At 41.7% G+C, this 18,938-nt stretch overlaps 2 protein-coding genes across 4 annotated transcripts in view; one reads left to right on the forward strand and one right to left on the reverse strand.

The window, feature by feature from the left end:
- LOC146659917 (lamin-A-like) overlaps positions 1-16,480 on the forward strand; it is a 40,096-nt gene extending 23,616 nt beyond the window's left edge. For all 3 annotated transcript variants that reach the window (XM_085423886.1, XM_085423888.1, XM_085423889.1), the window contains 11 exons: positions 4,732-4,888; positions 5,737-5,862; positions 6,434-6,604; positions 8,152-8,277; positions 8,398-8,618; positions 10,526-10,838; positions 11,116-11,223; positions 11,902-12,021; positions 12,109-12,171; positions 12,489-12,653; positions 13,978-16,480. In XM_085423886.1, coding sequence (XP_085280012.1) covers positions 4,732-4,888; positions 5,737-5,862; positions 6,434-6,604; positions 8,152-8,277; positions 8,398-8,618; positions 10,526-10,838; positions 11,116-11,223; positions 11,902-12,021; positions 12,109-12,171; positions 12,489-12,653; positions 13,978-14,013 — 1,606 coding nt within the window. In that variant the 3' untranslated portion in view covers positions 14,014-16,480. The remainder of the gene's footprint in view (positions 1-4,731; positions 4,889-5,736; positions 5,863-6,433; positions 6,605-8,151; positions 8,278-8,397; positions 8,619-10,525; positions 10,839-11,115; positions 11,224-11,901; positions 12,022-12,108; positions 12,172-12,488; positions 12,654-13,977) is intronic.
- A 48-nt stretch (positions 16,481-16,528) lies between these two features.
- pear1 (platelet endothelial aggregation receptor 1) overlaps positions 16,529-18,938 on the reverse strand; it is a 60,129-nt gene continuing 57,719 nt past the window's right edge. Inside the window, exon 23 of the mRNA XM_085423885.1 lies at positions 16,529-18,715. Coding sequence (XP_085280011.1) covers positions 18,564-18,715 — 152 coding nt within the window. The 3' untranslated portion in view covers positions 16,529-18,563. The remainder of the gene's footprint in view (positions 18,716-18,938) is intronic.

The following is an 18,938-nucleotide window of genomic DNA, read 5'->3' on the forward strand; positions in this document are numbered from 1 at the left end:
GATGAATCCATGAGAACCTGCTTATACAGGTCGCTTTGAAAAATTTAGCAAAACTAACAAAGACTAAAACTAAAGAAATTTCCTTTTGTAGTTCATAAAATCATTCTTATTAAAATCATCATTATTTAATGTAATTTATTTATTTATATATTTCTTTGTTTCACTTAACTTCATCTAATTGTAATACGTAGATTAGAGTTTGACTATAATAACTGTAGTCGGGATGAGTCAGTCGTGCCATTTAATCCTGCGTCCTAATGTTCCTGACTTATAGTAAAATAATTACTTAGTTCCTTTTTCTTTTGTAGTTCATATAATAGGAAGTGAAGTTAGAGTGCAAACGGCTCAAACGTTCTTTACCTCACATGCGTGCCTTTTTTGCCTATTTAAAGCTGAAATTGTGCTCGAAGTTTTTACGTTCAGAGAAATGTGAGTAAATTAGTAGTAGTTGCAGTTTTGCAGACAAATGTGCACCTTTGCACCTCCCTGTTCAAAGCCACTGACAATACTCATTTAATAAAACCGTTATTGAATGCGATCCTATTGTGAGTTTTTGGTTTAGTCCCTCAAAGCGTTGCACAGTACAGAAGCTGCTATAAAGTAATTAAATAAGTGGGTTTTCCCAAGCCATTAGGGATTCTCGTGAGTGTCTGTATGTTTTTTCACTCCACCACTTTGCTTCACACTGAAGTATCTCAGCAGCAATCGGATTACTGTGAAATTTCTGTACAGAAATGCTTCAGAGTGCTACCAGCAGAAATTTTCATTCAGCCTGTGAAGGGTATCTTTCGATTATCTAGTAGATGGGATTAAATTCATTCTGCCACATCTAGCCTGCAGACTTTGATCTCCAGCCTGTATATAAAAGATGGCGACACGGTGAAATCAGCCATTGGTCACGTTTTGAAAGCTTAGGTTGAGCACCTTGGCTGGATGTGACTGAAAGTCAAAGGACACTGCATTCACATGTAGTCAGCTTATCAGAGACAAAATAGGGCCATCGTTAAATCAATAACAATCAAACAAGACTTAACTGTGATCAAGAACATACATTTGAACTGTTTTGATTAGAAACAATCCTTTTGGCCTGGTTTGAGTGTATATGCCTCCATCCATACAGTATGAGGAGTCTCTAAACGAATTAAGGACACCTAATGAGGGTGGTAATAATAAAAACATCAACACCACCACATGTGTGTCCGTGTTGGTGCTGGTCTCCCTTTTTATAGGAAGGTCCTGAGAGGTTAAGCCACGGACCCGTACGTTACATGATGGATGGAGCGTGCTCGTGACCTCCTGAGTTTTCCCCTCCTGCTGTGCCCTATTTAGTGTCTGCTTGAAGGAATGTGAATGTCAGGAATTTGAGCTGTTTGCAAGAAGGAACCTTTCTTTGGAAGGAGAGATGGACGTAGTCAAACTGTACAAAGTTTAAAAATGCTTTCTTTTTCTGTAACGTCTGTTTTCTCCTTTTAATCAAACATTTTATTTGAATGCGTTTTATAAATATACCGAGCCATTATTGTCTTTGTTGACTCATATCAACATTTAAATGCCATTTACAGATATCAGGGACCTGGGATCTGTTATGTCAAATTATTTTTGTTTTTATTATTTGTTCACATTAAGGAAGAAGTTTTTGATTTTGAGGATCTCAAAAACAAACTGGAAAAAAAATCATCATTGTTTTTTTTTTTTTGTGTTTTTTTTTAAACATCAGCATGGATGCTGTCAGCACTGACCTGCTTTTGTGTCTACGAGGGATTAAAACCAGAACAAAACAAGAGCACTACTTTCAGTAGACTTGTGACAACTTGGCTGCACAGGGTGACCCAACATCTTAACAATCACCCCAGTTCATATATAATCTAGTTATAGTATAAAGTCACAATATCAAACACCCGGCCTGCAAGTCTTTTAGCTCTAAGCTTTTCTTATTCTTTTATGTGCGAGGACAATACAAACTGCAAAGCAGCATGTTGATACAGTAGAGGCACATCCATCCATTAATTCACTGCTGAAGCTGATCCACTGGGCCCATTAGCCTTAATGAATGTCACAGCAGACACACACACACACACACACACACACACACACACACACACACACACACACACACTCTCGTCTGCTGCAGAGTCACACTGTTAAAACAGTCTGTTGGAGAAAATATTAACATCCAGACAAAGAGCTGCATACTTTCTGGTAATGTTTATCTCCAGCTGTAAACAAATGAGTTTATAAGTGAAATGAAAAACACACCTCTCATTGTCTCCTTCTCTCATTACAGCCATGTTTGGGTTATTTTTCTTTCTTTTATAGACGTGCACTGGGTATGTTAATGAGCATTGCGGTGAATTTAAAATATCCCACAATAACATAAAGCAGCGACTTTAGTAAATAAGTTTCCAGAAACGTATATGAGCCTCGAGGAGCATGGCACCTCCTCATGTTGTTAAGCTATATTATTGTTATTACAGTCACAACAGTATAAGCCATTAAGACATTTTATAGCAGTTGTCACGTCTCTTTTTACACGAGTTACTAATCTGTCCAGTGGGAGAAGCTCGGAGCTCTGTGATGACTGACATGTCAGAATGAGGCAATAACTTTGTTGGGCCAACAACTGTTGTAGGTGTTAATAGTGCATTTTGTGCTGCACTACACCTGAGCCATGAAGTCATTCTTTGACAAGTCAAATATGACAAATAGTTGCGACACATAAGCAGGAACCGATATCGTTCTTCCTTCCTACTCTGGTGCAGTCATATCAGAGGTTGATTCAAAGAAAGGCAGAAAGGCAAGCTGCCCATGAGCAAGGCTTTTAACTCCAGCAAGTATTTGTGATGTTTATAGAAAGCGATGTGTGGTCTGAACATCAGGCACTTCAGTTCAATAATATCTTTATTAATATTAAAAACAAAACAAAAAAACCAACAGATCTGAAAACAGTGAAAAATCTTCTTTGATTCCTCAGCTGTTCATAAAGAATGAAATGCTGTGTTCATGAGCAACAATAAAAAAATGTTGTGCTGCAGAATTTTGATGATTATTTTTTTTCCCAGAGTGTTATTTAAAGAGCACGTGTGAATCAGTCTCTGCTTTCTTCCCTGAGCTGCGTATGTCTGTGTTTGTGAGCAGGCCGAGCCAGGACGCTGATTTGATTTGGGCCCATCAGAAACTGGGCGGCCCTCCTCCTCCTCCTCCTCCTCCTCCTGCTTCTTTTTTTCCATTTTTAAAATTTTTTTTTTTTAAAATCTGAACATAATCAGTCTTGTAGGCTCTTTTTTTCCTAAATCCGCTTCGGTTTTCCGCTTTCTGCCTGTGATGCATGTTTTTTCGGTTGGCCTGCTGTTTGTTTTGGCTCTTTTTTTCAGGAAAACAAAGTTTCGCTTTCATCCTCTTAAAAAGAAGTCCTGGGTTTTATTGAAAGCAGTAACGGATATTGATTGCTGTGTCATAAATGCATTTTTGCTTTGGAGTTTATATCCGTCAGTTCACTCTGCTGTGGGGTATCTGTGTGTCTTTTTGCCTGCTTCTCCATACACTGGCTTTCCTAACAGCCTGCAGTCCATGACTAGAGGACTCTGTGTGAGCAGCCTGGAAGCCTTCTCCTGCAGCAGATGGTCATTATTAGTGACAATGAAGCCTGGCCCACAGGGCCAAATAGAATAATAGGGAGCCCATTTCCTCCTCAGTCGTGCATGAGCCTCTGTCCAACCCGCCCCCTGTCTTCACGTTGTGCTGGAAATATATAGTTTTTCCACAGGCAGTTCCAAGATTTCTTTTACTTTTTCCCCTCACACAGTTCTCTGAACAAACACGAGTTCTCTAAAAACGCCACAGGTTGTCTCAGAGAGAAGTTCATGTGTAGTTTGGGAGTCCAATAACAGCACAGCGTGTCATCCACAGCTTCTCTCACTGCCGTGTACTTTGGTGCTATTTATCGCTCGGCACAGATAAAGAACAGATTCTCCTTTTATAACTTTGTAGATTTTAACCTGAATGGAAGCTAACAGGAAATCTATACTGCAAGTTACCAAATACATTAACTGATGGACTGATGGAGGGTAATAAACCAGTCGACAGCTAAATAAATACATAGAGAAATAAATGGCCTAATAAAAAAATATGTTGGATTTAATGTTATGCCTGTGACCTTCTGTTACATGGAAGGATTTGTGGTGAGGACCTTCTTTCACCTTCTCCACTGAAATACAGACAATAGCCTAAGTGGAAGTTGATTTATAGAAAGCATTTATATTTGTTCTCTTATTTATTTCTCCTCTTTTTCTTGGGTCACCTACAAAAACTGTTCCATGGATGGCAAGGCAGCTTTGTTTTATATAGCACCTCTAACACAGCTGCACCTTTTTAAAATGATTTAGATTATAAGAGGCTGTAGACCTAATGTGAGTGTTTAGATGAGAGGATGGAGAGCTAACTTGTGTTTATTTCTGCAACATGAGAATCTGTGGGGATCGACTCACTTTCAGGACCAGCCTCAAGTGGTGGTTAGCAGAACTGCAGTTTTTGGCATTTTTGATTAGCTTCTTTTCTCAGTACTGGATGCGGCCACTTGTAGTGCTTCAATAAGGCTGATAAAATGCTTGTCTGTGGGGAATAAAATTACATTTATCAGCAGGGATATGATGAGCACAGTTAGAATACATAACAACGACACATAAAGTACCAAAAAAATCTATAAATGACATCCTGTCATCCTTATCGTCACAGGAACACCAAGAAGGAGTCTGACCTGGAGGCAGCTCTGGTCAGGTTGAGGGACTTAGAAGCTCTGCTCAACTCCAAAGATGCTGCCCTCAGCACTGCCTTGGGGGAGAAGCGAACCCTGGAGGCAGAGGTGAAGGACCTCAAGGCCCAGCTGGCGAAGGTAAAAGACATTTTTATCCAAACTTAAGTCTTACATGGTTAACGTGGGCAGGACGAGTACATTTCATTTTATGGAGTCTGAATTGTTGGTTATTTACTGCTCAGTTTTTTTTTCTTCTTTTACTCTGTTGCTTTAGCATCAAAGTAAAAGAAGTTCCCTCTACATTAATGAAAGACAGTGAAAGCCTCGTGGTCCTGTGGTTTAGCGTACCTCTCAGAAGTGGTTTATTCGTGGTCTCAAATGGGGAAAATCCCACAAACACCAATGTGCGTTCTGTCCCGCCCCCTTGAGCTGCGATTTGATAGGCAAAGAAGTAGACTGCGGTTTGAAGCTTAGCCTGAAATTTGCAAATGGAAGAGAGATGTCCGTGCAGGCTGCTTGGATATTTACTGCCCATTTTGCACCGATAAAGCAGGAGTCGCTCTTTAATATCTGCAGACCTGCACGGATTGTTTAAAGCTATTTATCAGCTGAACAGCAGTCAGAGGAGTGCAGAGCCTCTTTGGCTGTCTGTGTGGTGCTGATCTCAAAGCAGAAATACCCCAGTGGAGTTGGTAATTTTATGTAAACCCTCCAGCAGCTGATTATGAATGAGGATGTGGAGGCGAGACAGACAAAATTGCATCTTTTGCTATTTGTTTTATCAATGAACGTTACTCCTGAGGTTGTGGCCTTGCTCCACCTACTGGCCAAATCAAGGAACTAAAGGTTTTTCTTTAAGAGAGGCTCACAGATTAAGCAGCACAGATTGGACCTTGTTCTGTATTAGATCTCTTTTTGTGTGCTTACATGCTTCGTCTAAAAATCATTTCTCTCATCTCGTTTCTCTCTTCGTGTGTCCTTTCCAGTTGGAAGTAAACTTGGCTGATGCCAAGAGGCAGCTGCAGGATGAGATGCTGAGGAGAGTGGACGCCGAGAACCGCCTGCAGACCCTGAAGGAGGAGCTGGAGTTCCAGAAGAACATCTACAACGAGGTTCCCGCTCTTCACCTTAGCACTTCTATTTTTACAGAGCTGTCTCAGTAATCTGTCCTACTTTTCATCGTTTCCACAGGATATTGATTTGCTTCCAACCACCTACTTGTTGTTTTTGCATGTTTCCCTTCAGATCTGTCTCAGAGCTGTTTCTTCTCCTTCTAGTAATGCAGAACAGATAGAAGTCTGCACAGAAAGAGCAGATATAATGATGCCATAATAGAGCTGAAATGTTCATTTCCCAAAGTTGGCAATTTTGTGCTTTTTCCAAATGAGGAATATCTTGGAGATTTGTTTTCTGTTGGCCCTCTGAACAAAGAATTCGTGCACAGCAACCAATTAATTAATACAATTACATTAATTGACAAGGGCAGTTTTTTTTTTTTTTTGGTTTTTTTTTTAACAGTTGGTGACTGTATTATTGTTTATGGTGCATGGACCAAACATCAGTGCGGATCAGTCTTTTTCGAGCATCATTCATACAAGTCGCGTGACAAAATCAAACAAGGATGGGAACTGCCACTCTGAGTTTACATGTGTTTGTATCTTACACCGTCGCCTCTGTCTGCAGGAGCTGCGTGACTCCAAGCGTCGCTTTGAGACCCGCATGGTGGAGATTGACAGCGGGCGGCAGCAGGAGTTCGACAGCAAGCTCGCCGAGGCTCTGATTGACCTTAGAGGCCAGCACGAGGAGCAGGTCCGCCTCTACAAGGAGGAAATCGAGAAGACCTACAACTCCAAGGTAATTTGCTCTCTGCCTGGGAAAACGGTTCTGTCACCACCTAGAGTCAAAGTATGACATCATTTTCACTTCATATAATTCAAAGAATTCATTTGTCACCATCTTAGCGTACAAAATGCTTCATTTTTGTGTACAAGTATATTCATTAAAAGCGAAGCCGAAATGAAACATTTTTTTTTTTTATCTGGCCTGTAAGGCGTTCCATCTGTGTTGTCATGGTCCAACCTGTTTTTTTTTGTTTTGTTTTTGTTTGTTTTTTTACCCACCAATCGCATCACTGTGGAGAAGGAAGGGTATATCTACCTGTGATGAGATGCTCATGCTTGTAACATTATGACAGGATGTAAACATTTATGGCCAAACTGTACAATTTCTTTCTTTTCACACTAAAAGAAATGACACATCGTGGCCTGTACACGGGCAGAGGTGGAGTATCCTCATGCTGATCAGCAACTAAATAAAACATCTGAGAAATGTGTCGGAGACGTTTGCAACACATTGTAGGATTTTAGATCTCTTTGGTTTTGTTAGCTATGAAACAGATCATGTTTGTTTCTTACAAAATGGTAGAAGAAGATTTTGCTGATTCTGTGAACGAAGATAAAAACAGGACATTACATTCAAACCTGTATGAACTTTGACATCCAAGAACAAAACAGTAAGATGCTTAGGGCTAAAAAAAATTAAAGTTAAATTTATTTAATGGATATATATATATTGTACTTTTCTGTTATTAGTGATATTGAAAAAAATCACATTTTAATCATTTTAATGTTCCAATTTTCAACATAATTTGCAACTTTAAGCTTTACCTTTACAAATTTCTGTAACACACACACACACACACACTGAGATAACTGAGGGCTCTGCAGTCGCAGAAATTGATCTTAACAGTAAGTTGAAAGAAAACCTGTTTGTAGAAAACACCTGTTGATATGAAAATAACATCCATGTGGTCAGTAACAGTTACTTTAGTGCAACACTATGAGGGAAAAAATCCCCTTTGAATTCCAGGTGTGACACGAGGTAGGAGTGTTTTTTTTCAGATGCTCAGTTTGCTTCCTGCACAGATCAGGCGGCTCTGCTGGCGAGCTTTTAACTGTCGATGTTGGTAGATAGAAGGAAAGAGACACATTTTTTTTGGTTGTTACATTATTGTGGGGTGTGTGTCGTATTTATTATACTTCATTCTTTTTACCTTTTCAGCCCCACGAGTTGAGTGTTACTCAGATTCATTAGATGGAAAGGTCAACATTGTAACAGCTGATATTTCCAAAACTGAGCAACTCGTACAAAAAGAACCCAGATGGATTTAAAGCACTACAGACCAAAGGGTGAACTGTCCTGTTACTGTGACCGTGGTTATGGCGGGCCTTGTGGTTTAGTTTCTTTTATAAGTAATGCTCCTTCATCCCATTACTTTGAAATAACTTTATTTGGGTTTGTTCATTCGAGCTTTATTAAGAAGGTCAGACTGAAGCAGTGTAGTTTTTCTGCTGTAGTTGAGCCCTGCTGGGAGCTGACTGCCTCTTCTCTCTGCCCGACAGTTGGAAAATGCCCGTCATTCAGCTGACAGGAACAGCAGCTTGGTGGGAGCTGCCCACGAAGAGCTGCAGCAGACCCGGATCCGAATGGAGAGCCTGTCAGGCCAGCTGAGCCAGCTGCAGAAACAGGTACTTCCACTCGCAGCGTGTCAGTGGATTGTTAACCATCAGGTGGATTTCTCGGATCCAAGACAAAGCAGTGGTGAAAATGTAACTGGGCGTCCTTTGTGCGTCTTCTCTCTGAATCAGCTGTCGGCAAGCGAGGCCAAGACGCGGGAGCTTGAGGAGGCTCTGACACGCGAGCGCGACCTGATGAGGCGACGGCTGGAGGACAAAGATCGGGATATCACTGAGATCCGAGCCCGGATGCAGCAGCAGCTGGATGAGTACCAGGAGCTGCTGGACATCAAACTGGCCCTGGACATGGAGATCCATGCTTACAGGAAGCTGCTGGAGGGAGAGGAGGAGAGGTGAGGTTGTTTGTAAAACAGCTCTACAACCATGTAGATGCCCACAAGGCCAGAAGTTGTTATGGGAAAAGAGGGAGCACTAACAAGTCAGTGAAAAATTGGTTTGTGGGGATAACGAGTGAAAACTGAACCCAGCGCTCCATAACCTCGGCGAGGACTTCTGTGCTCCAAGCAGTGTAATAAATAACCAATTAGAGTCACTGCCATGCTGCAGGTGGACACCTGTGGACCAGTCTTGGGTTCATTTTGTTTTTGGTGCTTTTGCTTTGGGGCTGTTTGTCTTTCTTTTTTCCTTTTTCTCTTTTTTAGCGTAACGAGGGTGTAAATAGAGTCCTTCTAACTTTGAGGAAAGTACTCTTTCTATTTTAAAACCCTGCCCTTAAACACCTCGTCAGAGCCATAAAAAATGGTTTCACCATGCACCGCAGCATTTGGTCGAGCTGAAATGCCAACAGCGAGCCTTACTTCATCACCCAGCGGGACTGTTGGCTGATTGTGCGGAGGAAACAAATATCACAAGGACTCATGCAAGTAGAATATTATTATAAATATGAAGTGTGTTTATCAGTGCATTCAGTACGGGCGTTGTGAGGTGCATCGTGACGTGATATATAAAGTAAACAAAAACCAAGAAAAATGCCAAATTGACTTTAATTAACTACCAACAACAGCTGAGTTTCAGGGACACATAGGAATCCGAGTACTTATCCACACCCACAGAGGGAGGGTCGTGGGGTACACCTTGGACAGGTTGCCACTCGTATCACAGGGCACACTTGGCAACAGTGGGAAGGGGAAAAAAAGCTTCCTTTCAAAGGGAAGAAAGCTCCAGCAGAAACAGGCTCAGGGAGGGCGGCCATCTGTTTGGGATAAGAAGAAAACACAAGCGGAAAAAGGGACAAAGAGACGACAGACAGGACAAAACATAACTAAGGTAAAGAGAAAGTTAATGGCGTGCAGCCAGCAACGCCGGTGAAACGTGACTGACCGAAGTATATTTACAGTCACAAATATCTGCATGAGAGCTCAATTTGTTTCGTTCAGTTTATATATTGTTCATTTTCTTATTTGACTCGGATTTTTCATGAAAGTTTTTCATGAGTTTGAAGAGCATAACTCAGATATTCTTCAAATGTGATTTGGGCCTGTTTTTTTTTCTAATGACAAATCAAAATTAATGTGGCTTTTATGTCGCTGTAGGTAACCTACTGCTATCCAGCCAATACAGCTCATCGGCTCCTCCTCATGAAGGGCTGACCTGAATGTCTTGACATGAGTCTCTTGTGGAGAGCTGCTAACAGACAGAGTTTAGAGCCGCATTTCATCCTGGAATAAATCTGTTTCATTGCAGCCGTTTGTATCACATGTGAAGAGCTTGCACCAGAAACAAAGTTTTTCTAAATATGAAATAAAAAAACAAAACCTATTAATAACGTGTAGAAAATCTGTATTATTTCTGATGGCCAGCAGGGGGCAGCATGTGTGATTATGAAAACAAGGCAAACTGTATAGAGGTTTTTGAGAAAATGACCCTGCTGCTCACTTTATCCGTGACCTCAGGAAACAGTTTTCTGATAATTTCATGGTGTTGGGCACGAGTTTTATTTCTTATAGTATACAACATATAAAGTAAAAAGGACGATATGGGACCATATGAGTTCAGGGTGTTGTTGGCATTGGTACCACAGTCTGTTAATATCATAAAAAAACAAACGGAGAACAAGGTGCAGAATCAGTGAGAGATATAATTATATGGCGATTATGACACGAGGCTGTTGACTGTCTTTAACCTGATGAGGTTTGATGGAGTACCCGAGCAGTAAGGATGTAATCCTGGCACTTAACCAGCAGGTGCATTTGCACACTCACTCACCTCGTATGTATCCTCTCCCACCATCTTTCCCCAGGCTGCGTCTGTCACCCAGTCCTCCACCCACAAAAGTCACGGTGTCGCGGACCTCTGGCTCAGGCCACTCTCAGACCACCCGGGTGCACCACTCCTCCTCCGCCGCCGCTGCCTCCAGCAGCCGCAACTCCTCTGGGATGAGCGTCTCAAAGAAGCGCCGCCTCAACGACAATGACAGCGAGACCTCCAGCGTGACAGGAAACACTGTGACCAAGACTCGCATCAGTCAGCAAGCCTCGGCCAGTGGACGCATCACGGTGGACGAGGTTGATATGGAGGGAAGATACATCCGTCTCAGCAACAAGGCTGATGAGGTAGCTGAGATTGTGCATTACTATACAAGCACACCGAAATGGGTGGCGAACTCCAGGCCTCGAGGGCCGGTGTCCTGCAGGTTTTAGATCTCGCCCTGGGTCAACACACCTGAATCAAATGATTAGTGTTGGATCACGGACACATCTAAAACCTGCAGGACGCCGACCCTCGAGGCCTGGAGTTCCTCACCTCTGCTATAAAAAATATTTCCAGTGTCTTTAGGTGAATTATTTGTGACTCTGCCTAATCATCATTCTCCAACTTTCTCTTATGCAGGACCAATCACTGGGCAATTGGCAAGTGAAGAGACAGGTTGGGAATTCAACCCCAATCATCTACAAGTTTCCCCACAAGTTCACTCTGAAGGCCGGCGGGACTGTGACTGTACGTTACACCAAGCCTTCTTCCTTTCTTTGCCTCTTTTTAGAGACTCTGTGAATATGTTTGGACACTAATGATGCTGCGATGCTTCGAAGGTGCCATTTTTGTTTTAGTCATGTTGTGATGAATTACTTCTCACCTTTCCTGCCAGTGGCTCAAAATGTTGTAAATGAAAGATGGGAAACACTGAATGTCAGCACAAGAATTTCTGTTTAATGCTTCACAAACATTTTAGCAGTTTAGAGAGACCAGTTGTGTATAAATGAAGTAAAAACAAAGTGATATAAGGACAAACTGGTGCATGCATGAAAAAAGCTCAATATGAGATTAAATACGTGTTAAGCTGGAAATCGTCGAAAGCTTCTCTGGCGGAGTTGAAGAATAAGATTATGGAGCTGAAAATGAGCAGAATGGGTGACACACGTGGAATCCATCATGGTTACAAACAGCCAGCAGTTGTTGTTGCAAACACAATCGATAAAAGCCCCAAAACAGTAAAGTTGTATTTCAGTTTTCAACGAGTGTAAATGTATCAAAGGAAAATCAAGACAAGTAGAAATTTGACTGAGATGATCACCTCAAAAAGCACAAAATAGCTGGCAGATATTCCTTTTGCTTCCTTTTTCAGTCCTTCACTGGTTCAGTGCAGTTTACAAATTCTCTGATGTTTGACTTTTACAGGTCTGGGCTGCATCTGGTGGTGGAACCCACAACCCACCCACTGACCTGGTGTGGAAGAGCCAGAGCTCTTGGGGTACTGGCGACCTGCTGCAGACCTCCCTCATCAGTGCTAATGGAGAGGTCCGACTTCACTCACTTTGTATTGTAAAGTTTTCTTCTTCTTTTTAACTGCAGTGTCTGACTTGAGTTTATTTGATTTGCCATCAGGAAATGGCCATGAGGAAAGTGACCCGTACCCTGTTCCATGACGATGATGAAGATGATGACATGGTAAATTCCTCCTGTGTTACTCTGTTCAGCATGTTACTCAAAGCTGCCACGCCTTTAACCCCACCTTCTTTTATTCTGTATTAATTTTAAAAATGATGTAATAAACAATACCGAGATCATAAAATAAGACTCAAAACAATCCGACTTCCTGTTGCGACCAGAGGAGGCGCCCCCTGCTGACCGGATGCAGGTTTAAGGCTTAAGCTTCACTTTTCAGACCTGAACACTCTGCCCATCTTTTATATACAGTCTATAGTAACCTGACCACTAAGCAGTTAAGCAGCAGTTGAGTAACTGATGTGTGCCGCCCTCTGCAGGGAGCTCACAGCACAAGCGGCACAGACAACGAGTACAACCTGCGCAGCCGCAAGGTGATGTGCGACTCCTGCGGGCAGCCGAAGGAGCGCACCGGTGGTTGCAGCAGTCTAGCTGAAGGCCTCCCAGGACATTCCTACTTCATGGGCACCAATGAGCCCAGACAGGTACTCCACAGTCAAAACATCCCTGCAGCAATTATACAGCATCATTAATAACTGTGTTTTAGGATCAAAGCGTATAATATTTGGTTCTATTAGTGATTAAAATTGTTGGCGGCGACTACGCACAGAAAACGGACAACATGTGTGGGTTTTTTTGCTTATTCATCTATAAATTTAGAGTTTCCTGTTGCACAATAATGCCCAGATGTTCCACATGTTTTGGAGTTCTGTACTGTAAGATGTTTAAGCATCTGAAACAGACTTTTGGCGTGTGGCATCTGCAGTTAATTTAATTACTAATCAACAAAATTGGAGTTTAAATGGGATCCAAGATTGCAAATACTCCCTCTCTCTATTTCCCAAGAACTGTTTTATGATACAAAGTGCAGTTTAGAGTCGCAGAAAATTTTTGGTTTGCGCTGCATTTTGACAGATTCCCAAACATCAAACATGAGCAAAAAAAAAATGTTACTTTTCACTTTGCAGACTGGGAATTATTATTAGATGCAAAAACATAAATGATGATCACAGAAACAGCAAACACTGAGGTGATGAGAAACAACAGGATGTGTGTGGATTTGCTCATGATGGTGCTCAGAGCAGCAGAATCCTAGATGCAGGTAGGAGGTGGTGGTGGTGGTGGAGCAGAGTAAGCTTATGGAGACTTTGAACATGCATCAATCTGTATCAATCTCTCTGTTACTCTAGACCAGGGGTGGGCAACTCCAGGCCTCGAGGGCCGGTGTCCTGCAGGTTTTAGATGTCCTTGATCCAACACAGCTGATTTAAAGGCTAAATGACCTCCTCAACATGTCTTATAGTTCTCCAGAGGCCTGATAATGAACTAATCATTTGATTCAGGTGTGCTGACCCAGGGTGAGATCTAAAACCTGCAGGACACCGGCCCTCGAGGCCTGGAAATGCCCACCCATGCTGAATGATGAACACAAGTCCTCCACCACTTCAGGGCTGAACAAACGGCTTCTTTCATTTCACTTTTAACGGTTGTTTCCCCCAATTTACCAAAAGCTTCAGAAGATAATGTAGCAAGAGGCGAAACCGAAATCGGATTTAAACTGAGACATGTGGCTTTTAAAAAAGGACATTTCTAAAGTTCAGCTGCACAATTTCAGTGCAGAAACACGGCGCTCGTTTTCCCCACAGCTCCCATTTTAACGCCTCGTAAAGACTCACTATCAATAAAAAGTCACCTTTATTAATCTGTATTCTAAGCATCAGGACCGCAAATGAAGCATTTGGTGTCGAATTACACAAATAGTTGTTTTTGTTAAACAAAAATCAAATATTCCTGTCGTCTCCTCCTCAGGGCCGCATGAAGCCGGAGAACTGCTCCATCATGTAAAAACCAGACAGCACCTCACCTGAACCCAGCACCTCCTGCAGCCCACAGGGGAGAATGATTTTTCTACCGTCGGGATGTTTGTCTTTATTTTTTTATATGATTGTGTCTTATTTTGTATTCAGATTATTCTGCGGGTTAGATTTGCTTTGAGGTTTTGGCAGAGGGCGTAGGATTTTCACATATAGCTTTCAAGTTTGTATATTCAGCTTATTTTACTGCATGTTTGCTGTTTACTCGTGCTGTTCTCCGCTCTGCTTGCACACACGCACACACACACAGCTCCAGTGACCAGGGCTTGTGCTTCGATCCGAGACGGGGTTTCACATTTAATGGCCAGGCTGTCAACACTCAACACGCACAGCTAGTGGACCCTATCAGGAAAACAGCCGTACAGGCGAGAGGAGGATGGCTCCTCTGGACTTTGTTAATCATGTTTGTTTCCCATCAAACAGATCAATTCTTTATTTAAAGCCAATGTTTACAACTAAAACATTTTTTGGAGCAGTGTTGTGCTATATTTATGGATAAAATATTGTAGGAAAAGTCTCCAGAGAAAGCCAAAGCGATGTAAGCTCAGGGTTTTTTGTTTGTTTTTTTTCACCTTAGCCTTAAACAAACGGGGTGATGATATGTTTTCTATGTGATGCTGTCGGGCAGCTGTGGTGCACACAGAGAAAATGAGTACTTGAGATGAATATATGTACACGGCTCGCTCCCCAATGAATGTATTCATTATGTTTTTGGAATGTTTAAAGAAAGAAGGGAATTATTGGGTAATGTGTCTGGTTAAGTGCTTCTTGGCTTTGAGTGCGTTTAATCATGATGGGAGAGGTTTATTTTGTACCTGGGGGAATGTCAGCAGAAGGTACTGTTTTTTGATAGATTGGGTGCCATATATAGAGAGTATATATTAATAGGCTCTGTTTCTATTTGCAGTAGATTTTGGACATGACTGTTTAACCGATTAGAAATACAGATGTGCCTTCAGAGGCAACATCTGCAGTTTTTGTTTTTCCCGCTCACATGCTTCATATGGGAGTCTTGTGACCGTCAGCTGTCCTCCGATCCGTGTTGCTCCTAAAAGCTGGTCATAAGGGCTTTGAATTTTCTTTCTTTCCTCTAAGCTTTACCGACTTTGCAAATCCCTTGATCTGATTTTGGGACCTCTGTCAGATTGAGGGGTTTGTGTGACTTTGTAGCTTTGGCTTCATGCACTGCTTTTTGCCAGTTATGCACAGCAGGTAGATTTGTAGTCTAGTCTGGCAGCTTAACTCATTTATACTCCAGTGGAAAGCATATCAAAGCATTTGTGGAAGATACTTGATAGCTGTCGTGGTATTGTTTTTGTGTGGGGTTTTTTCTTTTTATACTTAAAAAAAAAAAGAGGCAATTTCTGCAAAGTTTAATTTTTTAAATTTTTCGGCCACAAAAGGACAGTTCACCCCTAAAATGAAACTTGTCCTCTGCCCTTTAATGCTGTCTTGGTGTTTCCAGGGTTGGAGACGGCTGCAGAGATGTCCGCCTTCTCGTTAATATAATGCAACTCATGTTGTGGTGCTCAGAGTACTGGAAAATGCATTTGAACAAACCAGAAATCATGACCTTGGTACTCAAAAAAAATCTACAGACCTTTTATGAACAGTTTCTTGTAGGAACGACTTTCTTTCTAACTTCATCCACCAACCGAAAGTAGCGTGCAGCTAGCTGACATGAGCTGCTCGTCAGTGGAAGATGCAGCGTTTATCCAGCAGAGTGAGGAAAGCATCAGATGTAGTGTCGTACAAAGAAAGAACTTCCTGTATCAAACTGCTCAGTAGTATGACCCGGTCATGATTTTTGGAAACATTGATGCTGAATTTTCAAATGTTTTTTGGCACTTTTAATTTCAACATATTGAAGAGAAGTCTGATATCTCTTCAAAACTGGGCTAGATGCACAGAAAAGCTACAGACAGGAGAAAAACAAATATGTAAACCTAACTATGGTTTGAATTGTGCTTTTTAGGTAGTTTGATGCTCAGCGTGTCTCATGAAGTCACTGACAATCAGAGAAATGACGTCTACATTATAAATGTGTATTAACAGAAATCTTGTAGTTGTCAAATGTCTACATGTAAAGTGATGAGAAATGATAACTGTAGTTGTGCAGTATATTCACAACATAATGCTTCAGATCAGGTCATCGAAACGTCAGGGGTGTAATTAAGAACCAGAGTAACAAGGACTCGCTACAACCACAGATGCACAAACACACTGTGAGGTCTTTGTAAACTCCGGCCTTCCTCGAGTCTTGGTGGAGATCTCATGAATCCTTTGAAGGGCTTGAGATTTAAAGATATCACCCAAAGCCATTAATGTTAAAGGTTCTTGAAATGAGATTTGTGTGAGATCATGAAATCATTAAAGCCACACTTTGATGCAATTTATTTTCTAAAGCGATGCTGAGTAAAAAGTATTTTTTCCAATGAGTGACGGTTGTGATTATTTCCTTGTTATTGAAAAAGGTCGAGTCCATGAAAAGTGCAGAGAGTTTTTATTTACATCATACAAACACATGTTCCCAGGATTACATTCAAAAATAAATGACTGCACAATATTGTAGCACTAAAAGCACGACGTACATCCTGTTTGGCTTCTGTTAACAACTTGACAGGAAAATGAACTTCACAGGTCAATATTTTTACATTAATACACCAATTTCAGTATTTCTGAACCACAACACAATCGGGACTACAGTCTGCTCCCCAGACACACACACACAGTTCAATAATCGCCACTAATTTTAGCCAATCACATTACATTTCCACTCTCATCATTAAAAATGTCAATGATTTTTTATCGGGACTAACTTGACAAAAAGTAGTTCCACTGAAACCTGTTGGTGGTGAGGTCAGGGTGAAGGGAGACGTCTTAAGACTGGGTGTGAGCTGTTGCATATTTGGACAAATACTCTGTAAACCTTTAACTGCAGCAGAGGAGGCCGCGTGACGCTGAATCTCTGAACACCGCTTTGTACCCAAAGTCTCCACAGTTTTGTCCAGCGATGGAGACAATAGAGCTCAGGCCTTCTGTCTGGCCCACAATCTTCAGTAATCCAGCCTTCCCAATGTTTAATGCTTTGTCCTTAAAATTTGGGATTCACTTCAAAGGCAGCTGTCAAGTCATCAATCACTATGCACAATCCACTCATAGTAGGGTAACGTCCATAACCTAAATATGACTGTAAAATCTATAGACGATGAGCTCTGGTACCCAGCATGTTGAGGTTTCCATTTCTAGTCCTCTTGAAGTTGTATTGACCAATCATGTTTGAGCAAGCTGTGCTTCAATTACAATAAACAGTCAACGAACTAATTCCCCAAAATGCAGCCTCATAAATCTGTCAGCCAGCAACACATTTAGTTTTTTTATTATCTTTGTCTTTGCATGTGTAAAAAATGAGCAGCAGAAGACCTGGCCTGAGTATCTCATGGCTATCCTTCAAAAGGCGATCCATTCAGAGAGATTGCATTATGGGTAACACAGGCACCAGGTCTAAAAAAACAAACCGAAACATAATAAAATCTTTGTGTTTTGGGTGAAATGGCCCTTTAATTGTGACAAAAAGAGGCACTGCACTGATGGCTTTATCATAATATCTGTGCCCAAACTCACACTGACCATTTAACATCTATTAATATATACACAAGAAGTTCATAAGGTGTCCTATGAGACCCATAACAGCATCTTTATTTGAACAGAAGAGCTGCGCTTCAACAATACTCAGAGGCTGACAATATATTCATTTCTGTATTTACACAGTTTTCTTCAGACAGCAGCAATAAGCCACATTTCTTTAAAGAAACACACTTTAGTCCTTAAATGGCATTTATTTTTTGAAAAAACACAACATGAACTTTTGTAAAATGCTGCTCACTTTGGCTTCCAGGTGTTAAAAAAGAAAAATCTGTGGTATTTTTTCTGTTTATAAAATTTGGTTTGTCATAAGACGTCTTTTTTCTCAGCTGAAGCTGCCTTTTTTTTTTTTTTTTAAATGTTGAAAATGTAACGCACTGAAATTCAACTCGAAATAAAAACCCTGAAAAGCGAGACGAAGGAAAAATCGAGCTCTGATAAAAGAGGCCCGTTAAAAATGCATCAGCAGCACGCAAAGGGTGTGGAAAACAAATATTTCAGCATGTTTACAAGAGTTCAAACACACAAACATTCCCAAGTCGCTGCTTTTAGCCATCAAATCCTCTGGTGGGTTTTGCCCTCGGGAGTTAAAAGCAGCTGAAGCCCCGCGGGCGTCACCACACAGCCTGCTGGCTCCTCAGTCTGGATGACAGGTCTGTGACGGAGACGCCAGTACCGCTCTGCGCACACAAGGGGGCGGTGTTTAGTTGAAAGCAAAGCATCCACTGTAAACAAAGGTTCGTCTGGCAGGACAGACTCCTCGCCCCTGCTGTGTTGGTGGTCTGCAGCTCTGATTTTCAGAGATAAAATTAGCCGTTTCTTCATCAACCTCGGAGCGAGCAGAAGGGAACAATTTGCTCTGCTGCTCTGACGGTGTCACTGAGGGCTTCTCCTGGGGGAGGGGCAGGGCGAGGGGGGGCGGCGCACCGGTGGCAGGTCGTAGTGTCCCGGGATGTGGCTGTTCACCGGCAGGTCGTAGTGGCTCTGTGGGTCCTCATGAGGAGCGTGGCCGTGGGAGCTCTGACACTCTGAGGGGGAAAAGAACTCGCTGTGAGGACCAAACAGGCTGCCATTCTTTGTTTTAGTGCTGGAAAATATGCTGACTCTATTTTTTAAATAAAAACCCATCTGTGCATTCAGTCCTGCTGCTTTGGACTTGACTGGATGAGTTGGTTTGGCGTTACAGTCTGAGCTTACTCTGTGCTCAGTGTTTAATTCAACTTGTTGAACTCGGTCCTAAATAAAGCTTTT

The sequence above is a fragment of the Rhamphochromis longiceps genome, linkage group LG11, assembly GCF_057381845.1.
Source record: "Rhamphochromis longiceps isolate RC_006_pf linkage group LG11, R_longiceps_female_GT1.1, whole genome shotgun sequence".
Taxonomy (NCBI): domain Eukaryota; kingdom Metazoa; phylum Chordata; class Actinopteri; order Cichliformes; family Cichlidae; genus Rhamphochromis; species Rhamphochromis longiceps.